This window comes from Gorilla gorilla, chromosome 8 (genome assembly GCF_029281585.2).
Source record: "Gorilla gorilla gorilla isolate KB3781 chromosome 8, NHGRI_mGorGor1-v2.1_pri, whole genome shotgun sequence".
Taxonomy (NCBI): Eukaryota; Metazoa; Chordata; class Mammalia; order Primates; family Hominidae; genus Gorilla; species Gorilla gorilla.
Window position 1 is genome coordinate 106,592,958 of NC_073232.2, and position 25,483 is coordinate 106,618,440.

The 25,483-nt window shown below is 38.9% G+C and overlaps 2 protein-coding genes across 7 annotated transcripts in view; one reads left to right on the plus strand and one right to left on the minus strand.

Annotated features, from left to right (window-relative positions):
• PLCE1 (phospholipase C epsilon 1) overlaps positions 1-9,588 on the plus strand; it is a 334,371-nt gene extending 324,783 nt beyond the window's left edge. For 4 of the 5 annotated variants that reach the window (XM_055352517.2, XM_063710327.1, XM_019035264.3 and 1 more), the window contains 4 exons: positions 3,105-3,263; positions 5,553-5,771; positions 6,096-6,308; positions 9,163-9,588. In XM_055352517.2, coding sequence (XP_055208492.1) covers positions 3,105-3,263; positions 5,553-5,771; positions 6,096-6,284 — 567 coding nt within the window. In that variant the 3' untranslated portion in view covers positions 6,285-6,308; positions 9,163-9,588. Of the gene's footprint in view, positions 1-3,104; positions 3,264-5,552; positions 5,772-6,095; positions 6,309-6,411; positions 7,266-9,162 lie in introns of those variants that run through there. The other variant, XM_063710326.1, reaches the window with a different exon arrangement.
• The window catches only part of NOC3L (NOC3 like DNA replication regulator), a 41,206-nt gene continuing 18,753 nt past the window's right edge, over positions 3,031-25,483 (minus strand). The window contains exons 14-22 of one of the 2 annotated variants that reach the window (XR_008668945.2): positions 22,840-22,912; positions 21,606-21,669; positions 21,449-21,520; positions 20,912-21,093; positions 19,775-19,903; positions 18,945-19,042; positions 15,798-15,882; positions 14,553-15,468; positions 3,031-3,987 (exon numbers count right to left, since the gene is read on the minus strand). Coding sequence is in view for 1 of the 2 variants with exons in the window: in XM_031015370.3 (XP_030871230.2) it covers positions 15,340-15,468; positions 15,798-15,882; positions 18,945-19,042; positions 19,775-19,903; positions 20,912-21,093; positions 21,449-21,520; positions 21,606-21,669; positions 22,840-22,912 (832 nt within the window). In the remaining variant the exon portion in view is untranslated. Of the gene's footprint in view, positions 3,988-14,394; positions 15,469-15,797; positions 15,883-18,944; positions 19,043-19,774; positions 19,904-20,911; positions 21,094-21,448; positions 21,521-21,605; positions 21,670-22,839; positions 22,913-25,483 lie in introns of those variants that run through there. The other variant, XM_031015370.3, reaches the window with a different exon arrangement.

Here is a 25,483-nt window from a genome sequence, read left to right on the forward strand (position 1 = left end):
GCACGGTGGCTCACACCTGTAATCCCAGCACTTTAGGAAGCCAAGGCAGGCTCAGGAGTTTGAGACCAGCCTGGCCAACATGGCAAAACCCCATCTCTACTAAAAATACAAATATTAGCAGGGCGTGGTAGCAGGCACCTATAGTCCCAGCTACTCAGGAAGCTGAGGCAGGAGAATCACTTGAACCCAGGAGGCAGAGGTTGCAGTGAGCCAAGATTACACCACCGTGTTCCAGCCTGGGTGACAGAGCAAGACTTCATCTTTAAAAAAAAAAAAAAAGTATATGACAACAGGCAGTAGGGACCTCAGGAATATGCTTCCAAAAGGCTGGTAAAGGAAGGCATTTTGAAGAAGAAGGGGCATAAGTCAGAAGGGAAGGCTAACAAGATTTTTCTGATGAGTAAAATATGGCAAGTTCTCCTTTATATGCCTTTGTTAGGAAATTTTTGAAATGACTGAAATATTATATCTCAAAAGATAAATAAATTTAGTGTATCTAGGTTTACCTGGTGCATAGTGGTACCCAAATAATAATTGCTGATTGAATAAATGAATTCAGTAATTACTGAATGTAAGAGGAAACTACTAGAGGAGACAGATTTGGGCTATAAGTATTTCCATTTATTTTATCCCATGGAACTAATAAGACATATAAGCAGTTTGCCCATATATGAAAATTCTTCAGTTGCTCTCTGTGACCTCTGATCTCTCCTGCCTTTTATAATTTTCTTGTCTCCTGGGCTTTCAAGCTGTCAGATACCACATCTTCCTGTGGTCAATGTGTCCTCTTCTGTTACTGGATTTGAAATTGGGTAAACCAGGATTGTCACAGTGAACAGACCACCTAACTTCTGTAAACCTCACTGCCCTAATTTGTAAAATCTATATACAAACTACCCTACTTGACTCAAAGAAATGACCATGAGACTCATGTCAAACATGTAGACAGACAAGGTGTACAACAATGCTTAGTAAAAAGGGATATAAGTGAGGGCTATTGTTATTTTGTTCATAACCTGTGGCTTCGAACTAATGTGGCTAGAAATACCTTAAAATAAGCTCTGAGGGAGGCTCAAAGGTCAAAGGTGCTCTTTTTTTTTTTTTTTTGAGACGGAGTCTTGCTGTATTGCCCAGGCTGGAGTGCAGTGGCGCGATCTCAGCTCACTGCAAACTCCACCTCCCGGGTTCACACCACTCTCCTGCCTCAGCCTCCTAAAGGTGCTCTCTTAAAAGTAAAGCTTAATGCATCATTGTTGGGACACTTTATGTGGTAACTTTTTGGTTTTCTGATTTCTTGCCTCCTGGTTTGGGGGACAAAGATTATAAATTATGTCATGTGAATTACCTCTCAATCTTACTCTCTGACTGGTTAAATATATGATGATCAATGCAATGACATATTATTAAGCAAGTTGTAAAACAGTATACATAGGATACAATCTCATTTTATGTAAAAAGAGACAATAGCTCATCTCTTCCCCCTCTTCCATTATATAATGGAGTATTCATTCATTGGAAAAAAATCAAATGGATTTTTTCACTCATTGAAAAAAGTTAAAATAGATTATATATCTTTATTTATTTAACAAAAAATCATGTAATTATAAGGCCATGACTGCAAAGTTAATTAAATGATTGGGGCAAGCTTCAGAAGCCAGTCCTTTCTGCCCCTGGTTGCAGTTTTGGCGCCACCTGGTGGCAGTTATCTATTCTGACTTTAATATGGGTACAATTCTAGTTGGAACTTCCAAGATAGCGACAGCAACTCATGGATTCTTCTGGTTAGTTAGCACCCATTTCAGTAGCCTGGTCTGGAGAGATGAGGCTAGAATTCTGGGGATAAGGGGGTTTTCCTGCCAAGACCTCACTTGCTGAGATGAGGTTGACTACTGTTTACTTACTTTACCTCTCCCTCCCCTTTTACTAAGTCTCCCTCTTGCAGAAGTGAAGCTATCCTCATTTGAAAATGTGGTGGACAAAGAACAGCAGCAGCTGCTTGACAATCACATTATATCTAAATTCACCTAATTCAAGGGTGTTGCTTTACATAGTCACATACACAAAAATACATTTGAACATCCACAGCAAATGTTTAAAAGGATGTATTACCTAATGACAGTGGGGTATTTTGTGGAGAATAAGGTGGGAGAAGGAAAAAAGATGAGAATGGGAAAAGTTTGGTTTTTCTTATTGATATGCTTCTGTACTGTTTTGAAAATTTTTAATAAGATACATGTATCTGTAGATAGATACATAATCTGCCAATTAATCTAATTCTCATTACTGTGAATTTTGTCAAAATTTGTTTCAATGTGGCTTACCTCCAGCCATTCATTCAGCCTTGTCACTGCAGTTTTGTTCACCCAACCTGTCAATTTCATGGTTTACATTTCAGATGTCTAGCATTTCTTAAATGCTCAACGTCTGTGGAAATGGGTGAGCTTTCTTTTAAATACAATTTACTGTGTTATTTGGCTTTTGCTAATTGGCAAACTGGTATATTGTCTTTCTACAAATTTACCTACAGTCAACTTGGACTCTCAAAATCCACAGCTAGGCGGGGCACAGTGGCTCACACCTGTAATCCTGGTACTTTGGGAGGCCAATGCAGGTGGATCACAAGGTCAGGAGTTCAAGACCAGCCTGGCCAGCATGGCGAAACCCTGTCTCTATTAAAAATACAAAAATTAGGCATGGTGGCACACATCTGTAATCCCAGCTAGTCAGGAGGCTGAGGCAGGAGAATTGCTTGAACCCAGGAGGTGGAGGCTGCAGTGAGCCAAGATCATGCCACTGCACTCCAGCCTGGGCAACAGAGCAAGACTCCATCTCAGAAAAAAAAAAAAAAATCCACAGCTAATAGGAGCAGATAAATTGGCTTGTTATGGATCTGTCAACATCATCAGAAGCACAGTAGTTTCTTCCTCGCAGGAGACAGGTATATCCTTTTAGAACAGTTTATGAAATAATAACATAGTATATGAGATATTAAGCTAAGAAGTTTCTACATCACCAAGATACAAGATCAGATTTTTGCTAGATTTGTCTTTCTTTATTCTGCATAAACCTATTATTTACTCACATTTTTTTCTTTTTAAACATAGAACCTAGAAGAGAAAAACATTGTTCAAGATGACAAAGAGGTGATCTTGAGCTCAGAGGAGGAGAGTTTCTTTGTCCAAGTGCATGATGTTTCTCCAGAGCAACCTCGAACAGTCATCAAAGCACCCCGCGTCAGCACTGCACAGGATGTCATTCAGCAGGTAAAAGCCTCTCCCTTCCTCACCTCAGTCCTTTCCTCAGCATAAATTATTGTAACAAATGTCTGTGCACTGATGGCTCATTTTATGAGTGAAGTTCCTGAACAACAGGGACCTCAAAGGGGAGTGTGTGCCTCTTAAGGCTGGGAAATTGCCTCACATGGTGGCTCATGCCTGTAATCCCAGTTTTAGGAGGCTGAGGCAGGAGGATTACTTGAGCACAGGAGTTGGAGGCTGCAGTGAGCTATGACTGGCCACTGCACTGCAGCCTGGATGACAGAGTGAGGCCCTGTCTCTAACTGAAAAAAAAAAAAAACCGACCCAGTGGCTCACACCTGTAATCCCAGCAGTTTGGGAGGCTGAGGTGGGCAGATCACTTGAGCTCATGAGTTTGAGACCAGCATGGCTGACATGGCAAAACCCTGTCTTTACAAAAAGTACAAAAATTGCTGGGCATGGTGGCTCACGCCTGTAATCCCAACACTTTGTGCGGCCAAGGCGGGTGGATCGCCTGAGGTCAGGAGTTCGAGACCAGCCTGGCCAACATGGTGAAACCCCATCTCTACTAAAAATACAAAAATTAGCTGGGCGTGGTGGCAGGCACCTGTAATCCCAGCTACTTGGGAGGCTGAGGCAGGAGAATCGCTTGAACCTGGGAGGCAGAGGTTGCAGTGAGCCGAGATCATGCCATTGCGCTTTAGCCTGGGCAACAAGAGTGAGACTTCGTCTAAAAAAAAAAAAAGTACAAAAATTAGCCAGGCATGGTAGCATGCACCTGTAGTCCCTGCTACTCAGGAGGCTGGGGTAGGAGGATCGCTTGAGCCTGGGAGGCAGAGGCTGCAATGAGCCAAAATCGTGCCACTTTACTCCAGCCTGGGCAACAGAGCCAGACCCTGTCTCAAACAAAAACAAATTTTAAAAGTTTAAAATCTTGGAAATATTAATTCATTCCTTCAACAGACACTTAGTATCTACAGTGAGTTTGGATCTCTATGAAGCATTGATAATAATGGATTTAGGAAGTGACTCTGCAGTGACAATGTCATGGTCCCAGAAATACCTAAGCCAGTAGGTACTGACCATCTCTCAAGGATCCTACAGAGGACAAGTAGGAGGCCTACTCTGATCCTCTCCCCTCCTCTAAATCATGCTTCTCTGAGAGTTTACATGGTTTCAGAGAAGTTTGCTTCCTTCATAGCCTTGTTAGGGTAGGCCATTCATCAAACACCTATTTGAGAAGACATACAACACAACGATTAAGAGCACAGACCCTAGATCAAGCTGTGTTAGATTCAAATCCCAACTCTACTTCTGAGACCTGGAGTAAGAGCTCAGATCTGTGCCTTAGTTATAGTAGTGTGCTGGTAAACCAGCTCTTTGTAAAAGAAAGATAAAAGCCCTTATTTATTTCTTTTGTGTAAATGCCCCTACCATATCTGATTTCACCAGACTATTCCCGTTGGCTCCAGCAAAACACTACATGGTAAGTCACCACATAGATCACCACATAGACAATATGGAGATAGTATGATAGTACTTTCCTTGAAGGTTAGGTATATGTACGATGTTTAATACAATGCCTAGCAAATGGTAAACATTACTTAAGGGTTACTTGCTGTTCTTACTGTATGATAACTTGGTTAATATTAGCCATATTATTCAACTGACTTTGAATTCCAAAGGGCCCAGACTTACATTTCTTTAACTTATCTTTGTCTCCTCTAAAAGTACAGCACAGTATCTGGGACATAATTGGCCCTCACTAAACATTTAATGAATTAACAAATGCATCAATGAAAGACATTCTTATATTAAATGAAAAGAGAGATCAGTTGACTTCTAAAATTCTTTCAACATCCAAGACTCTGTGATAGAGATAGCCCAGTGGGACAGAGAAGCTCCTGAAGAGCAAGATTCTATTCCTCACTGGCTGACTTTCATGTCTGTGAGCATTGGTACATGCAGAAAATCTGGTTCAGACCTTTATTGTTACTATTATAGCTGTATATATCCTGGAATCTACTTAACCTGTCTTAAGTATAAGCTTCCTCGTCTGAAATTCGGGATAATAACACCTAATTCATAGACTGTTGCAAAGCTAAATGAGGTAACGTGGGAAATTACATTACAAGCTACAACTGTACAACTGCAAAATGAGTTGGAAGAAATGATCTGGAAGATCCCCTTCATCTCTAGTCTGGGCCATTTTTCCACCTTAAAGTTTCACATAGAATGAATGCAAATGTTGGAGATTCTGTGTCTTTATTCAGTTGATCATAACTTACCTTTCAGACCTTATGCAAAGCCAAATATTCCTACAGCATCCTGAGCAACCCCAATCCAAGCGACTATGTGCTTTTGGAAGAGGTGGTGAAAGACACTACCAACAAGAAGACCACCACACCAAAGTCCTCTCAGCGGGTCCTTCTGGATCAGGAGTGTGTGTTTCAAGCCCAAAGCAAGTGGAAAGGTGCAGGAAAATTCATCCTTAAGCTAAAGGAGCAGGTGCAGGTAAAGTTTAAAGTTATTTTGCTGTGTTCTTAAGTTATCTGATACCCATAATTACACTGTAGCCAGATCTGGAAGCTGGTGAGATTTAGGAGAAAGTTCCTGAGTCAAGGAATGGAGTTAGGAGAAAATTGTTTGGCTTTGTTTTCACTGTGTGAAAAAACATGTGGCCGAGCTTGCAGTTAAGCAGTCCTAGAGGGGAGTTCCTCAGCCCTACTCTCTCCAAAGCTCTAGAGAGAAGAGGAAAGCACTCTACTGAAATAGTGTCATGTGACAGAGGAACCTGAGTTTAACCTAACACCAATGGAAGGTTCTTTGTTCCCACAGGCATCTCGAGAAGATAAAAAGAAAGGCATTTCTTTCGCAAGTGAACTCAAGAAGCTCACCAAGTCAACTAAACAGCCCCGAGGACTTACATCACCTTCTCAGCTCTTGACCTCAGAAAGTATCCAAACCAAGGAGGAGAAACCTATGGGTGGCTTGTCCTCCAGTGACACAATGGATTACCGACAGTGACTAAGGGCAGCATGTTTAACCCAGGTATACTAAGTCATTGCACCATCCTGGAACAGGGCTTAACTTAAACTAAACTACTTTGTAAGGAAGGCATAATTAGTACAATGTCTTTTATCTTTTCCAACAGGAGGATGTCCCTTGAAGGCAGGTAGGAATGGGACCTTAAAACAGGAAAAGGGCTCTGAAGATATGTGTAACATGATATGCTATTGAACACCACCTATAAAGAAAAAGGGAAAGAGGCCGGGCGTGGTGGCGCATGCCTGTAATCCCAGCACTTTGGGAGGCCAAGGCAGGCAGATCACCTGAAGTCAGTTCAAGACCAGCCTGACCAACATGGAGAAACCCCGTCTCTACTAAAAATACAAAATTAGCTGGGCGTGGTGGTGCATGCCTATAATCCCAGCTACTCGGAAGGCTGAGGCAGGAGAATCACTTGAACTTGGAAGGCAGAGGTTGCAGTGAGCTGAGATCACACCACTGCACTCCAGCCTGGGCAATGGGAGTGAAACTCCGTCTCAAAAAAAAAAAAGAAAAAAAATATATACATATATGTAACTTGAGCTTTTGTAATTTTAGACCCCTTATTTTGTAGATAAATAAGCAAAGGTCCCAAGAAGTCAATCAACTTGCCCAAAGTACTCTGATAGCCTTATTTCATCAGACAACTGTCTTCAGTATTAATAGCTGACAGAAACATTCTTCAAGGGCTCTATGGATCATTCAGCTTTTATTCTTTTGGATTTCTCATTTTATTGCTGTTCTAATTTAGGTTTGATGTAGCTTCAACAACCTCATCTCCTTCTGCCTCAATTAAAAAAATAAAAATCTGGCATCCGGGATGTGGTTAAAAAGAAAGCAAAATAACATAACAGCCTCAATCTTGAAAATGCAGTAAACTTACTGCTTGATATTCACACAAATTTCATTCTATCTTAAAGCAAATTATTTACATGAGACCTGAATAAAAGCATGTGAGGGAACCAGTGGTAAGTCTCTCCTTTTCGCTTAGTTTCCTAATGAACCTAAGGGTTCATTAAAGCCCACTTTTCACCTGTTCCATGGTAGTTCACAGATTTAAAATTCCCAAGATGAACAGCACAGTGAAAGCATTGCTGTTTATGTGACAGAGCTTCACCATCTGCCTTTATGACAATGAGGAACTTCTGATATAAAACTGCCAAACTGCAGAAACTCACAATTAAAGAACTCAGTGATGCCTCTTCACAGAGCCAAATTTGACTTAAAACAGCCCAAAAGAAGGCCCAATACATTGAGACCATGTTTCCACATTTAAAGAGCAACTCCTAAAATAACTGATGTCCTATATTACACTCTGCAGTGGTCAAAATTTTAAATATTGTTTTCCATATCCAGAAGTTAGTATCAAATAAATCATAGGTGTGATGTTATACACACCTCTATAACTTCTGTAATGAGGTGAAATTACACTAAAGCTGGTAAACTGGTCATATACTTCTCTACATATAAAGAGCCCAATATGTGCTACAAGATTACTTCTTAACTACAGAAGAATACAACTCCATTAGAAATTTGACTTAAAAATAATATGCCTACTATAATGAACATTGCTAATTGCTTATATTTTAGGAGACTGGGGGAGGGTGATAGTGATTTAGATGATTGCCTTTAGATTCTATTGTCCTGTAGCAAGTAGATATTTATTTTTTCTGACCAATGGATTCACATGACTTTTTTTTTCTTTTTGTAAGCAAGCAGATATTTAGAATCATTCTGTTAACTTCACAGCTTTGCTTAAAGCTGGGGAGGCTTGGCCAGGCGCAGTGGCTCACGCCTGTAATCCCAGCACTTTGGGAGGCCAAGGCGGGCAGATCACGAGGTCAAGAGATTGAGACCATCCTGGCCAACATGGTAAAACCCCGTCTCTACTAAAAATACAACAGTTAGCTGGGCGTGGTGGTGCACGCAGGTAGTCCCAGCTACTCGGGAGGCTGAGGCAGGAGAATCGCTTGAACCTGGGAGACGGAGGTTGCAGTGAGCCGAGATTGCGCCACTGCACTCCAGCCTAGCGACAGAGCGAGACTCCGTCTCAAAACAAAAGCTAGGGAGGCTTCTCTTATAGTCATTGGTGCATCTATGTGAATTGACATCCCATGTTATGACCTCCTTTACAATGGTCTTTTCAAGAAAGAGCACTTGTAAAAGAAAAGAAGAGTTTGTAAGAAAACAAGTTTAGGGTTTAGGACCAGGCGCAGTGGCTCATGCCTGTAATCCCAGCACTGTGGGAGGCCGAGGTGTGTGGATCACTTGAGGTCAGGAGTTCAAGACCAGCCTGGCCAACATGGTGAAACCCCATCTCTACCAAAAAATATAAAAATTCCTGTAGTCCCAGCTACTCAGGAGGCTGAGGCAGGAGAATTGCTTGAACTTTGGAGGCAGCGGTCCAGCCAGACAAGAGGGAGAGAGAGCAAAAAGAAAGTTAGTTTAGTATTTTTTCCACTTTTTAGGTAACATATTTCATATTTGTTCTAAAATGATCCCTTTTAAAGTTTCAATAATCTACAAATTTTTAAAGAACATATTCATCTATCTGAAGTAGTAGTTAGCTGAAGGAATTCCACCTTTTCTTAAAGTTGAACAATTTATTTGATGTGATCTTTTTTTAAAAAAAAACTTTCTAAAGAATGTGAAATATTTCCAAGGCAGAAATAACCTAATGTTCTACTTCCTAGAAACATCATGTTCTAACATTGTGAGTACAGAGGAAACAGTCTCTTCCCCAAACCTAGCCACTAGAGCTATGGCTGGAAAACTCTGAACCCTTGGTATACCGTAAGTGTTTCTGTTTCTTCATTATTTTCAGTATACTAATAAGCCTCTGTATACAACATTACAGGTGAAGATCTTTCAGCAAGAAGTTAAAGAGTGAACATGGTGGAAAAAAATATAATTTACTTATTTTCATCAGACTTAAACTGGAAATTGATGATTTCTGAACTGAAGCCTTCACACATGTGAGATCCATGCTGAGGAGAAGCAAAATGGCACAGGGCTAGTTGCCACCAACCAATTTACCGATGAATGAAGCCCGGGGGACTGCCATTTTATAAATGTCAGCAGTTGGAAAAATCGTCACGAATTGACTTAGAGGTCAGCAAGCTTGTCTGTAAAGGGCCAAACAGTAAATATTTTAGGGCTGGGGGCCATAAAATATGTTGCAACCACCCAATTCTGCCATTGTAGTGCAAAAGCAGCCATAGACAACACATACATGAATGAACGTGGCTGTATTCCAATAAAACTTTATTTATGGACACTGAAATTGGAATTTCATATATTTTTCACATGTCACAAATACTCTTGACTTTTTTTCAACCATTTAAAAACGTAAAAACTATTCTTAGTTCAGGGGCCATACAAAAACAGGTGGCAGGCTAGATTTGGCCCAAGGACCTTAATTTGCCAACACAACTAAGAGAAGAGAACTGGGAACAAGGAGCACAAAGATCTGAAAACAGGAAAGGAAGTTTAGCCATACGTTTTATGGCCGAGAATTAGAAGCTTTGGGGCAGTTCAAGTGTAAATATGTCCTATAACATAAGAGTCATTAAAATTCAATTTAGTTCCTGTATTGTGTACCACAGTGCACTCCTCTTTAGGACTTTTTTACATATAGAAATAATATTGGTTTTTTTTTAAGGTTATTGCTTATTCAGTTAATAGGGTTGCTTTAAAAAAGGTTATTGCTTAATCATAGATTAGATTACTCATTTTTGTTTTTCAAAATGAATTTAGAATGATGTATAATTTAATATCTGCTGAATTGCAATGTCTTAACAAGAAACCTAACAATTTTTTAAAGCAAAAGTAGACTGAGTTTGTGTTTAAGGTAAATTTATTTTGCAAGGTTTGTACTGACACTATACTTATATATTATACATCGCTCTCTTGATATTGCCATGGATTAGAAGCATTAGTTCTCAGTACTTGAAGACAAACTTCTAAAAAGAAAATATATGCTCTGAACATCTGAAATGGGCTAGACTTTCAAGTAAAATTGCTTCATTTCTCATTAACTGAAGAGCTATTGATCCAAGTCATACTTGCCATTTAATGTAAATTATTTTTAAACTTTGCTGTACAAAACCATTAAGTGTAAAGGATTCTTCATATTCTTAGTATGAAGCAAATTATGAATTTTAAAAATGAAATATATATTCCTCTAAAACCCAAACTTTTATCTTTCCATTAGTATCTTTGAATTTTAAGACACTTTTCTTCAAATTACAAAACACTAAAACTCACTCCTAAACTTCACTTTGAGAAACTTTTTTAACCAATTATAAAAATAAAACCATCCCCATGTGTTTCTTGCATATTCTAAAAACAGAAGTGTTAAAAATACACCACACAGGCTGGGCAGAGTGGCTCACGCCTGTAACTCCAGCACTTTGGGAGGCCAAGATGGGCAGATCAGGACAGAGAATGAGGCCATCCTGGCCAACATGGTGAAACCCAATCTCTACTAAAAGTACAAAAATTAGCTGGGAGTGGTGGCACGTGCCTGTAATCCCAGCTACTCGGGAGGCTGAGGCAGGAGAATCACTTGAACCTGGGAGGTGGAGGCTGCAGTGAGCCAAGATCGCACCACCACGCTCCAGCCTGGTGACAGAGCGAGACTCCGTCTCAAAAAAAAAAAAAAAAAAAAAAAACACCATACAGCTTTCATGTCATTGAAAGTTCTTACTGCATCAAAGCCTTAAGGCTGGAACTACCATTTTCTTGTCAACAGAATTCAGGCTATTCTAGTTTGATGTAATCTATACAGTAGTACAGTTTTAAGTCAAATAATCATTCTAACAAATGCACAATGCTGCTCTATTTTAAAAATATTCCGGAAACACTTTATCAAGCCTCTATAAGTGAACATGCCAAACAGTTTGCCCTACCATGTGTTGAAAACTGAGTTGCTGGTCTAAGTGGCTAGAGGCCAAATGAAAACTGTGCAGAGTAACAAGATGAAAAGACTGGTCTCTTTAGGTTTATCACATTTGATTCTGATGCTTTCTAAGCGCTGCCCCACTCCTCCTCCATGACCTTTAACACAGGTGTATATTTTACAACATAAATCTGAGACTGAAGTTGAGACCAGGTTGTTTAGCAAGTGAGAGAATCCAGCCTACTGCCTAGGTTGCATCCCAACTTAGTTGTTTATCACATTTTGAGGTGAAAGTACATACTTCATTGTATTTGAGTCTTTGGGATTACAGAAAGAACACATTGTTTTAAAATGTAAAGAGTTGGCTGGGTACAGTGGCTCATGCCTGTAATCCCAACACTCTGGGAGGCTGAGGTGGGTGGATCACCTGAGGTCTGGAGTTCGAGGCCAACATGGTGAAACCCGTCTCTACTAAAAATACAAAAATTAGCTGGGTACTAAAAATACAAAAATTAGTGGTGGTGGGCACCTGTAAATCCCAGCTATTGGGGAGGCTGAGGCAGGAGAGAATTGCCTGAACTCAAGACACAGAGGTTGCAGTGAGTGGAGACTGTGCCACTGCACTCCAGCCTGGGTACAAGAGTGAGACTCCATCTCAAAAAAAAAAAAAAAAAAAAAGTAAAGAGTCTAGTCTACTATTATACACAAATAGCCAGCACAATCTGATGTTGGCTGAAAATATTTAAGTTTTATTTAAAGCTTTCTGAATTAAACAGCTATATTATGCCAAGTGAAAGAAATTATCCTAAATAGCCACTATGACTATACCCACTACCATTTCACACTTTTTAGGCCACCAGAAATCTGGGTAGCAAACTCTTCTCGTTAAAGTTGATGTGGACAAGAATCTAAATATGCAAGTTGGGGTCATTACAAAATTTTAAGAAGCATCACTGAAAGTGAAGAGAAAGGAGCATGAATTCTGTCACTCTGTTCAGTGATGCCAAATCTGTAGGAATGATCGTATCTAGGTAGAAAGTGCCCTTTGAGGGGTAAAGCTTCTTTTCATGTCATCATTAGCAAGTAAAAGTTATTTACAAATTCTCCAGTTGGGAGTCAATATGAAGTCTAGACTCAACAAAAGTTGAGTTACAAGTGACTTGTTTTTAATCAAACTTGCTTTCCTTTATGGGAGGCTTTTATGCCTCCCATCTCAATACCTCTGGAGACACTGGAAGCTTATTAATGAAAGTGGGCCCTCTATGATATGTATCAATTTACCTTTTGCTAACTACATCGTCCCCTTCCTTTCTTCTCTCCTCTTCCAATATCTCTATAGACTTCTGTCCTCTGCCCAGAGACCCACAGGCCTTGCTTAATTCTGGAAAGTTATCAGGGCTTGCTTACTGGCCCAATAAAATTGAATTAACTCTAAAACACAAAACTCCACATCTATGCTCCCATGCTAGTAAAGAAGAGTAGGATTTTCCTGGCTGGTGTCTTTGATCTTATATTGGCAGCCTGCAGGGAAAGTGCTCTCATGGTGAAAGTCTCTGACCCCTTTTCAGTTGCTTATATATCAGCAGTGAGGCCAGAAAAGATATACCTGGGACCCCAAACAAGTTAGAGAGAAAAGGGAGATTGTCTCTTATACAGAGTCTAGACTTGGGTCAATATTCCCCATGATCCATTGTTAATAATTTATGTGTTCTCTGCCATCCTTATGTAGCAGCTTCCTAAAAGCAATCCTTGGCTGATGGCTATGGATTCTGACATAGGAATACCTGAAATGAGTCCCTTTGAAACACATACTGAGTCTCTATGATTACCAAGTTATTCTTTTTTTTTTTTTTTTTTTTTTGAGGCAAAGTCTCACTCTGTTGCCCAGGCTGGAGTGCAGTGGTACGATCTCGACTCACCACAACCTCCACCTCCCAGGTTCAAGTGATTCTTCTGCCTCAGCCTCCCAAGTAGCTGGGACTACAGGTGTGCGCCATGTCCGTCTAACTTTTTTTATTTTCAGTAGAGACGGGGGTTTCACTATGTTGGTAAGGCTGGTCTCGAACTCCTGACCTCGTGATCCACCCGCCTCAGCCTCCCAAAGTGCTGGGATTACAGGCGTGAGCCACCACACCTGGCCTACCTACTCTTATACATCTCTTAGATTCAAAACATACTATGCACAAGCCTGTCACCAAACAGATCTCTGAAACCTTCCCTATTGCAGATGACATAGGTCTCTAAACTTTTGACACAAGTAATTCTAACACTGAATTGGGTACTGTCGCATTTTTCAAAAGCGTTATGTGGATGATTTGACTCAGCATGGAAGACTGAGGTTGTCTTACACCCATTATTTCCCACCCCACTCTTAAGTGCCAGCATAGTGCTAAGCACACAGTAGGTGCTCATTATTTGTCTAGTTAAAAAACAAATTAAGGCTGTAGCTTAATATAGCCTCAGGATATGTGTGTGCGTGTGTGTGTGTGTGTGTGTGTGTGTGTGTTTAAACATAAGCTTACATATAAGCTTATGTAAGTTAATGCACAAATATATTTCCTCAAATTCACATAGGATACTCAAATATAGATGTATAATTTTGTAGTCCCACTGTGATTCTCCATATGTATAACAAGAAAATTAAAGGCATAATACAGCTGTGAAATAGCTGATGAGTTTCTATTTTAAGCTGATTTTTCACCAGAAGTATAGTTTCTGCTGCCAAAGTAAAGTATAAATGTATTTGTATATGTTTGGAAAATAAATAATTTGTGACATGTATTGGTCACTTGTGCTCTGATGGGGATTAGACCCTTTGGTTATCCACACAAATATTTATCACATTCCTGGACTTTGTTTTATATCTAAAAGGTGGACTAAAAGCAAATATTCATATGTTGAATCATACCTTTCTCATTAAATAATCAAGCCTTAAAAAATGTGACCTCAGAACCACTTTTAAAAATCATATATAATATGCTAAAAGACTGACATACACTGTTAAGCTCATATCCTCTTACTCTGCTGGAATGGTAAAGGAATTTTCTACTTTCGTTTACTTCATGTGAAAAAAGAACTCTAAGCTCCAGAGTAAAATAACTGGCTGCTATGACTTTCAAACAGTAAGAGATCTCTTTAGTTGGACTGCTGTGCTTTTTTCAAAAAATTATCATATCACAAGAATAGAAAGCAGAAAAAAACAGCTGTTTTATTCAACTATTCACAATAGAGAATATTTATAATCTAGTCACTGAAACACGCATTTCTTAGGCCACTCCTAGAATATGGGAATAGCTGTTACATAAAATACTGTTTTATAATTATATTAATAAGAAAAAGCATTTTACCTGTTCCAAGAGGGGAAAAAAGCTCCTCATTGAGTATCCTTTGTCTCTAGAACAGAATGGTAAAGTCTTGGGCCTGGTTCTTCTACCCTGGAGCAATTCTTCCCCAGTCACCCTCCAGGGAATGTCAGAAAACATGAAGAACTTCAGAGACTAGAATCATATTCAAACTTTCCTTGAAAGTAGCTATAATAAACACTAACACCTTTTTTAAAAGGCCAAATTAGGTAACTTCTTTAGGTGGATCATCCAGCAAAAGCCAATGAACCTGAATACAAGCTATTTTTTTCTTTTCTCAAATATCTTCATAAAAATATATTAACTCAAATTTAGAATGCTTCTCATTTCCATCCACAGTATTGAAATAAAAATATTTAAAGAGTATTTAGTTATAAAAAGTAGCTAAATGGTAAAATGTCTTCTCATGGTCTTGATTTTTCTGTGCTCTATGCCCTAATTTTAATATAGCAACTGCACTTCAGTAAGATCCAGTCCAAAGATTTTTTTAAAAAACTATAATGTACGTGAAGCTTTTAAAAGGCAGCATCATCAAGAAAGTAATTTCCAAATACTGGGGAGAAAAAAAGGCTTTTGATCTCCTTGATGGAATGACATATTCAGAATAGGGGCAGAACCCTGTGCCATGCAAAGGGTCATTCTTCCTCCTCTTCCTAGACATTCTTAGGAAGCTTTCCTTGTATAAAAAGAAAAGATCCTAAGTTAACAACTCATCTTTATGTACATCTGCACACACAAATATACAAGAAAGTCCACTGACTTCATTCCTCTACTAGTGTAGTGATGTTTTCAAATATTTCGTGAAATCCAGAGGCGATTCAGTAGCAACTTCACTGGAGTATCTTTTGATTAGCTGATTTAAATCTTCATTCAAAAATGAATCCCCTTGTAAAAATTTACCCTGGGAAAATATTTAAAGTATGAGTTAGAAGTTACTTATGCTATAAGCTAAAGCCAACCTGTGAACCAAGTTGAAAATGGCAACAGCTGACACCAACACATGCAACACAATGACAGATGCTTGGTAAGGTCTTGGACATATCCTATATTGAACGAAACAGTTTCATGTTCATCTCTATAGAATTTCAACCTCAGAAATCCATCCTATGATGAAATCCTAAACATTAAAAAAAAAACTACCTATAAAATAATTAAGCAAACTGGAGTTAGAGTTATTGAGATACATTGGTTTCTATTTCTTCCTTTAAAAAAATGAAAAATATCCCATACCTTTATTTTGGGGTTTGAAGATTCAACAGGAGGATTGAATGTCATTTCTGCCATGCTATATGCCTCAAAAAGTTCAGTAGCAGATCTAAATCACAAACACAAAAAATGTAAAGATACCACCACATCTGTGTAACTCAAAAATAATTAGATTATACTCAGAGAATGATTCATTCTTAACCCATATATTAAGGTATAAGATTTGAAACTAACCAACCAATCCAGGCACTTAACAAATTCTAAATTCCCATTGTAATGTCAACATTATCCAACTAAATCCACCTCAGAGAAGTTTGATATACATTTAGCAATACAGGCATAGACTCCAGAGAGAAAGCTAAGCTGAAGAACTCCAGTTCAGTGTGATCAAATCCCAACCCACTGATAATGCAACTAAGTATATCTTAGTCATGGGAGCCAGAGGACTGAAGCATGGAGTCATTCTCCACAGATTAGAACACAGCTCAACTCTTCAGCTACTGGCCTGGATGAAAAACAAGGAAAGGCCATTCAGGACAGAATACATGTCTATACCCATGGCGTGTAAATGAATCCTTAATGATTTGGAATTAGTTCACACTCGCCAAAACACATAGGCAAGGGCCTACGAGGGTAGCAATTAGGCTCACATCCCAATACCCACTCTCCAGAAGCCCACTATGAGTCTCCTTTCTTAAGCCTTTGGGATAAGCTCATTCCTCATCCTTCTCCACAAATGAAACATCTTTCCTTAGCAAAACTGCTAAGGAAAACATGCCATAAAATAATCATTATGAAGAGTGACAAAGAATTGTTTTCTCCTTTTCTCCTTTTAAAAAACAAGGCTGGTGGGGTGAAGACTGAGGACAGGTGAGAAGTGTGAGGGAAGAAAAAGTAAATGGCCATTTTATCTAATAAGGCCAAAAGTTATCTCCATCCTACTCAGAAGGAAAGGGCTCAGGGAAAACTGCAGAGCTCTTGCCTCATGTAGAGGAGGCAGCAACTGACTGACTACTGTCATGTAAAATACAAGCCAATGTCACCAAACCTCCCAGTATTTCAAGAAAAGCGGGAAATGTGAATTTCGGATGAATTCTTTCAATATTTAAAAGACAGCAACTAATTCAATTTTTTTCAAACTCTTGAGGCCAGAAAAATCGGCCTGGCCCACAGGTCACCAAACTGTGATCTCTGACTTACAGAAACCAATGGGCTTGCAAAAGGAAAAAACCTACAGCAAAATATTAATTCTGGGTAATGAGTACATTGTAAGGTGCTATAGTTTCAATGTGTCCCCTCCAAAATTCAGATACGGAAACTTAACAGTCAATGTGATGGTATTAAGAGGCAAAAGCTTTAAAAGGTGATTAAGCCATGAATGGGATTAACCCATTTATGCCTACTAGTGTTCCATTATCAGAACACTAAGCTTGTAGGAGTTATTTAATTATTTATATCCTACTGCTCAAGGTCATCGCCAAGGTCTGATTTTTCACACACACAAAAAAATTTGCAACCTCTGGCATAAATGCGTTAAAGTCTTTATAGAAGAGGCTTCATGAAGTGAAGCTGTGGCACTGCTCCCCTTCTGTCCTGTCTGCCATGTGAGGGCATGGGGTTCCTCCCCTCCAGAAGATGCAGCAACAAGATGCCATCTCAGAAGCAGAGAGGCGCCCTCATCAGTCAACCAAACCTACCAGCACCTTGATCTTCAACTTCCCAGCCTCCAGAATTCTGAGAAAATAAATTTCTGTTTTTTTTTTCAGACGGATTCGCTCTTGTCACCCAGGCTGGAGTGCAATGGCGAGATCTCGACTCACTGCAACCTCCGCCTCCCGGGTTCAAGCAGTTCTCCTGCCTCAGCTTCCCAAGTAGCTGGGACTACAGGAACCCACCACCACGCCTGGCTAATTTTTGTATTTTTAGTAGAGATGGGGTTTCACCATGTTGGCCAGGCTAGTCCTGAACTCCTGACCTCAGGTGATCCACCCGCCTCGGCCTCCCAAAGTGCTGGGATTACAGGCGTGAGCCACTGAGCCTGGCCCTCTGTTGTTTATAAGTTACCCAGTCTTAGGCATTTTTTATGGCACCATAAATGGACTGAGGGATTTTTTATACCATTTTCTCTCTTTCTCTGTATAACTTAAGTATTTCCTGTCTGTATGTAAAAAAAGGTAATTACTGGCTGGGCGCAGTGGCTGACGCCTCTAATCCCAACACTTTAGGAGGCCAAGGTGGGTGGATTACCTGAGGTCAGGAGTTCGAGACCAGCCTGGCCAGCATGGTGAAACCCCATCTCTACAAAAATTACAAAAATTAGCTGGGCATGGTGGCGGGTGCCTGTAATCCCAGCTACTCGGGAAGCTGAGGCAGGAGAATCGCTTGAACCCGGGAGGCGGAGGTTGCAGTGAGCCAAAATTGCGCCATTGCACTCCAGCCTGGACAACAGAGTGAGACTCCATCTCAAAAAAAAAAAAAAGTAATTACTATTTTTCACCTTTCTGTACTTGTGAAAATTTTGTAAGTAAACAGTTCAGGGAAAAGAAGACTCTTTTAGGAGGACCTTTTCCCCATCTGGGTGTGAGGTAGATGCTGGAAGTACCCATCCAAGCTGCTTATAGGTCAGAAGGTACTCTGCAAGGGCCAAAAAAAGAAAAAGCTGCCCTTCTGGATGGCAGTGTTCCAAAGCACCTCTTTTCTTCCCTCTCCTCATTTTTTTTTTCTCCTCATCCTGCCCTAACAGGACCATTCAAAAAAAAAAAAAAGACCGAGCGAGCGAGAAAGCAAGGAAGCTTAATTTGGTTGACTTGTGTTTTATCTTCACATGAAGCACCTATAGCCATAGATTATTCATTGTTGAACCTGAGTGATGGGGGGGCATATGGACATTCACTATGCCATTCTACTATCCTGTATGTGCGAAACTTTTCATGATTAAAAAAATGTTTTTCAAGTTGAATGACAGAAGAAGAAAAAAAATGTTTTAAGTGATCAACAAAATCATAGCATGTTTTCTTTCAGAACAATTCAGGAATATGAAGCAAGACCAATCCAGATACCCAACTGGCACTTTACATTTTGTAGTATGTTACTTTATAAAACAGTCTTCTCATAGTAAGTGGCTATCAGCTCAATTTTGTAGTTTTAGAATAAGGCAATGCTAAATATTACCTTCGACTCAACTCTGGTTTGAGTGCTCCAGAGCCTTCAGAAGGTGCTCCAGCGATCAGGTGGGCTGCAAATCTCTGCACTATGGGATGATAATGCCTCTGAAGGGAAAACGGAACAATCACATTCTACACAGGTCAGTCCTTTACAAAAAACACTAGCCACAGCAAAGATTTTCTTAAATAAAATTACACCAAATTTTTTTTAATCACCTATGTACAGTATATGTAATTCATTAGAAGCACATACCCACAGAAAGAATATTATCTTTGCTAATAGGATTAAAACACAAATCAAGTTACCAGTGAAGTAGTTTAGTCTTGCTTTTACAATATAAATAGAAAAATCAAAAAGCAATTCGTCTTTCAGAGTGAAAAAAATTAATTTACAACAGGTTACCTGCCACTTCTATTTTCTACAAGTCTCACTCTAATGCTGTCCATACTGTAGGATCACTGCATAGGTGAAACCATCTTGAAACAGGGCTTACTAAAGTCTCCTTGGATAAGACTCAACAGAAATGTACCTGATAACAAATCCTCTGAAGAGTGTTAGGGAAAGATTTCAATAAAGGGAAAGGTTTCAGTAAATCTTCCACAACTGCACCCTACAGAACTGACACTGTTTTCTGCTTCCTTAGAAAATGTACCTCAACAGCTTAAAGAATAGTAACAGCAAAGTAAAATGCAGCATACTAACACAGGAATTTTAAAAAAGGCAGCCCCAGAACAAAATATAATTAAGTACTCTGGCAATAACAACTATTTGAAGAAAAACTAGAAAACAATTATTCACAAACATCCCCAAAAAGAAAAAAACCAGGGCCACTCTACCCGCAGAGCATGCAGTTCCCACAGAGCAGTGTTCTGAGCATTGCAGTACTCAGGCTCATCCAGTTCAGGAAGGAAAACTCCACTTCCCTGAGATTCACTGTCAAGCAGTAGATCTGTTTTGGGGAAAGTCTGCAAAAATGTCACATAAAAAGAATTGGTTAAATTAACATTGTTAATGTAAGAGGTGTTACTGGTTTGTAGTTGTATTTGCATTTAAATTTATGGTTGTATAAGAGCTTTGCATAAAGTCTTTACACCTAGATTTAATAAAAAACAATTTAAGTTTATATCGTAAGAACAAGAGTTGCAAAAAAAAAAATTTTATCTTTGCTTGTTTTGAAAATTAATTTTATCTTGCAAAAGAAAACAATATGCTTCTCACCTTGCAATCACACTTTTAGAAATCTGATAGAAATAATTACATCAGATAAATACATAAAGATATTAACTATAGCATCATTTGTAATAGCAAAAAAAGAAATAACCTATATCAAGAGAAATAGAAAGAAGCAGAAAAACCAGACTGCCTACATTTGAATATCACTTCTACCACTGACTGGCACTGCTACTCAAAAAAAGACACTTAACCTCTCTGGACCTCAGTTTTCCCACATGTACAATAGGAACAAGAATAGTAGCTACCTCAGAGTTATGAAAATTAAATTTTTGTAAGGCATTTATAACTGGAAGGCACATAGTCAGAACTATGGTGTTTGTTAAGCAAAGAACTAAATAAACCTTACATAAAGAGTTAGAGTAGTGACATTATAATGTGTTTACCATGATTAAATGCTAAGGTTAAAAAAGTGGTAGAATATATAGCATAATCCTCTTTCCATTAAAATACAAAGTTGAGTTGTTTCTATGTGTATGTGTTTATATATGAACTTTAAAAGGCTGCTGGAAAAATACCCACCAAATGGTAAATGGATACCCACCTAATGACACTGAGAAGTGTCAATAGGTATAAAATGCTTTTTTTCAATTTTATATACCTCTTTTGTCACCTGATTTTGTTACAAGTGTGAATTACTTCTGTAATTGAAATAATATAAAAGGGGGGAAAAGACATGCCTCAAACAAAAAAAATCATTGCATTATAAGAACTTAGCTCTGTTCATTTGTATCACTACTTACATGCATTAATATTCTGGTAGTTGCTAAAATGCCAATACTTGAATTTGGAAGAACATGAAGAGCAAGGGTACAAAGGCGTTTGATGAAGGCAAGAGCTCGCTGCTGAGAAACTTGCTTTCTGCGCTTAGTTAGCATAACATCAAGGCACTGGAGTACAATCTCAACACCTTCATTGGTAGCACCTAAAACAGCAGACATATCCTTCAGAGCTGTTCTCATTACTTTTTCATTACGGAGCTGGACTGAACTTCAGATAAACCCAAGATAAACTTTTGTACCTGTCCCAAACCATTTCTCTAATCAATGAGGTAGTGCTATACTGCTAAGAAGATACAGCGGGCTATACTTACTGCATCTCCAGTCAATTCCAGAAGCTCCTTCTCCAAGTCTTACATAAGATTAAATACAGATGCATGGCACTGGAAAGTCAGCATTTTATGTACCTGTTCCTATTTCTCATTTGTCTACAATGATGGGTCATAACATATTCTTAAAACATAAATACATATAAAAGAAACATTATCTAAACATACATACCTGCATGTAATTTGAACAGTGTTTTGTAGAGATGTGTGTAGAATTTCATTGGATCAATATTCAGAACATCACCTTTGAAATGACAACAAACACCAATTAGGTATGTTATAGCATTCAAAGGTAAGGCAAACAAAACTTGATTAAGAAAATATCATACCTTGTCCAGAAAGAATATGAAAAGCAGTCTGGACACAGTGAAGACTTTCTTGATAGCTTAGGTCCTTTAAAAAAAAAAAAAGGGGGGGGGGGTGAGGGGGATGGAATATTAAGAATGGTAATTACCATTTATAGCTTTAAAAAAGAACTTTAAGGCCAGGAGCAAAGACTCAAGCCTGTAATCCCAGCAATTTGGGAGGCTGAGGCAGGCAGATCGTTTGAGCCCAGCAGTTCAAGACCAGCTTGGGCAACATGGCAAAAACCCATCTCTCAGGGCCGGGCGCGGTGGCTCACGCCTGTAATCCCAGCACTTCAGGAGGCCGAGGCGGGCAGATCACGAGGTCAGGAGATCGAGACCATCCTGGCTAACACGGTGAAACCCTGTCTCTACTAAAAATACAAAAAATTAACCGGGCATGGTGGTGGGCGCCTGTAGTCCCAGCTACTTGGGAGGCTGAGGCAGGAGAATGGTGTGAACCCGGGAGGCGGAGCTTGCAGTGAGCCGAGATCACGCCACTGCACTCCAGCCTGGGTGACAGAGCAAGCCTCCCTCTCAAAAAAAAAAAAAAAATTTCTACAAAAAATAGAAAAATTAGCCAGGTATGGTGCCCCACATCTGTAGTCCCAGCTACTCAAAAGGCTAAAGTGGGAGGATTACCTGAGCCCTGGAAGGTCAAGGCTGCAGTGAGCTGTGATTGCACCACTGCACTCCGGCCTGGGCAACTGAGTGAGACCCTATCTCAAAAAAGAAAAAAAAGACCTATAAAGGTTATCTTTAAGATAGCCTAGTATGAGGCAGATTTACAGGGTGACTATAGTTTACAATAATCTATTATCTATTTCAAAATAGCTAGGAGGGAAGAATTTGAATGGTTGTCACATAAAGACACATATTTAAGGTGACTGATATCCCAAGTAAAATATTTACAAACTATATTATATGAATATATTTAATTATCACATATACCCTGAAACCATGTACATCTATTATGCATCAATTAAAAAAAAAAAAGAAAACAGGTCAGACAACCCTCCTGCTTAAAACTCTCCAATGGTTGAAAACGTTCTACATCTTGACTGTGGTGGTAATCATATGATCATAGGCCTTTGTCAAAATTCATAAACTGTACATCTAAAAGGGGTTTTACTGTATACAAAATATACCTCAATAAACCTGAAAAATTTTTTAAATAGTAATTACCATTTATATCTTTTAAAAAATTATTATTACTTACACCAGACTCAATGAGAGTATGAAGAACTACTAACAGATCATCAAAAAATTCCACATTTATAAGGTGAGCAAACCTGGAATCAAACAAAACAGTTAATCAGTGACCTAAAAGCAGAAATAAAGCTCGTAGAAATTAAGCTTGACTTTAAAACTATTTTTAATATTCTTTATTTCAAAATGTTAGCTATGAAAGACATGGCAATTATTGATACTTTTCATTAATTCAGATTGGCCTCTTCAACAATTCATACACCATTGAACACTAAACTCAGTAGAAATATATAAGGCACTGAACAAACCAAAAATATTTCAAAAGTCCTTCTGCACTGAGAAAGAAATTACTAGAAGCAAACAACTTCCTGAGGAAAGTTTACGAGGTATCCGGCAGGATCGGCTTCTAAGAAAACAGGTGGTGGGAAGACAGACAAGGAAAGATTCTGCTACTTACAAGAATACGGACCTTATGACAGCTTTAAGGATAAAATGGAAAGAATACTGGACCCCAGTATCTAGTTCAGGCTCTGCTCTTAATTACCTGCGTGATCCTAGGTAACTCACTTTACTGTCCTGGGCCTCTATTTGTAGAAATAACTGAGACCACCCAATAGGGTTAAAGAAGAATCATATGAGCTGCTAAATTTGAGAGTTACTCCATATACTATAGTAGACACTGAAGTAGGTTAAAGTCAGGACATCTCTTCAATATTAGCGAGAAGTCTTTGATCTATGTAAATCTTAGAAGAATAAAAGACCTTATGAGTGACATATTCCATGCATATTGGTACAACTTTTTGGAGAAGCAATCTGGCAATTATTTATCAAAATTTAAAATGAGCATACCCTTTGATCTGGCAATACATGCACACACGTGCATGAAGATACACACACACACACACACACACACACACACACGTGCGCAAGTATTCCCAGTGCAAATAGGCGACTGACCAAATAAAGTACAATACATCTATAAAATGGAGCATTATAAATTTTTTAAAAATTAAGTGATATATATGTGATAAGGGAGAGGTACCAAAAGTAACTGTTTACAAAACCAAAAAAAAAAAGCAAGTTACAGGACACTAAACATAGCATGATTCCATTTGCATGAAAGATGGCAGGCAGGCCCGGTGCGATGGCTCATGCCTGTAATCCCAGCACTTTGGGAGGCCGAGGCGGATGGATCACCTAAGGTCAGGAGTTCGAGACCAGCCTGGCCAACATGAGGAAACCCCATCTTTACTAAAAATACAGAAATTAGCCAGGTGTGATGGCACATGCCTGTAGTCTCAGCTACTCGAGAGGCTGAGGCAGGTGACTGCTTGAACCTGGGATGTGGAGGTTGTAGTCAGCTCAGATTACGTCACTGCAATCCAGCCTGAGCAACAGAGCAAGACAGTGTCTCCAAAAAAAAAAAAAAAAAATGGTGGCAGATGGCACGCAGACAGACTACATACATATATAGGAGGGGAAGCTTGCAATTTTAAATTGTATATTCTTTTGCATTATTTAAATTTTTTAAATGAGCATATATTATTTTTTAAACTTTTTTAAATAAAGGAATTAGTTATTAAAAAACAAATATCTGGGTCGAGCATGGTGGCTCACGCCTGTAATCCTAGCACTTTGTGAGGCCAAGGCTGGAGGATGACTCACTCAGGAGTTCAAGATCAGCCTGGGAAATATGGTGAGAGCTTGTCTCTATTTAAAAACAAAAATAAAAACAGCAAGTCCTACACAATGTAGGAATAATCCCTTCTCTGACCAGCCTCTCTGAAGATTTTTAACCAAAAGGACCGTATCACCATATAAGGAAATGCATACTATTGCCAAATAGCTCCAGTTATTAGAAAGTAATTTCTTATGATAAACAGAACTTGCCTTTTCTATATCTTCTAGCCATCAGTCCTATTTCCAACTCTATTCCTAAAGTTGTACTGCCCAACAATGGTAGCCACTAGCCACATGTGGCTATTAGGCACTTAAAATGTAGCTAGTCCAAATTAAGACACAAGCGTAAAATATAAGTGTTCGAAAATATGTTATGAAAAAACACCAAACAACTCATTAATGTTTAATATTGTGTTAAAATACTTCAGATAAATCAAATCCAGTAAAATATATAAAAATTAATTTCACCTGTTTCTTTTTATCTTTTTAATGTGGCTAATAGAAAATTTTAAATTATATATGTAAGTTCACATTGTATTTTTACCGAATAGCAATGTTCTATAGGATACCACCTCAAAAAATTGTGGAACGCTATCATGACAACCACAACCCTTACTCTAGCTCACATCCTGACAAGGCCATTAATGTTGAGTGAATACACCAAAAGATCTATCTTAGCAGAAACACATTACACAGAACTAGAGAAATGATGTACAGCTGGGTTAAAATAGAGTTAAGAGTCATCTGCATGATCCACTCAAACTATGACGATGGGCAATTGACTACACAGTGCAGAAAGAGTCAAGAACTGAGAGATTTAACCTTAGGAACACCTAGAATTTAGTAGGCAGAAAGAAGGAGTTGGTAAAGGAGATTTTAAAAATAAAAGGTTTGAGATGAGAAAATCAAAAAAGCTCACTGTTATGAATAGCTTCAAGGAAAGGCTGGTGACAAACAGAAAAGGAATGAGAACT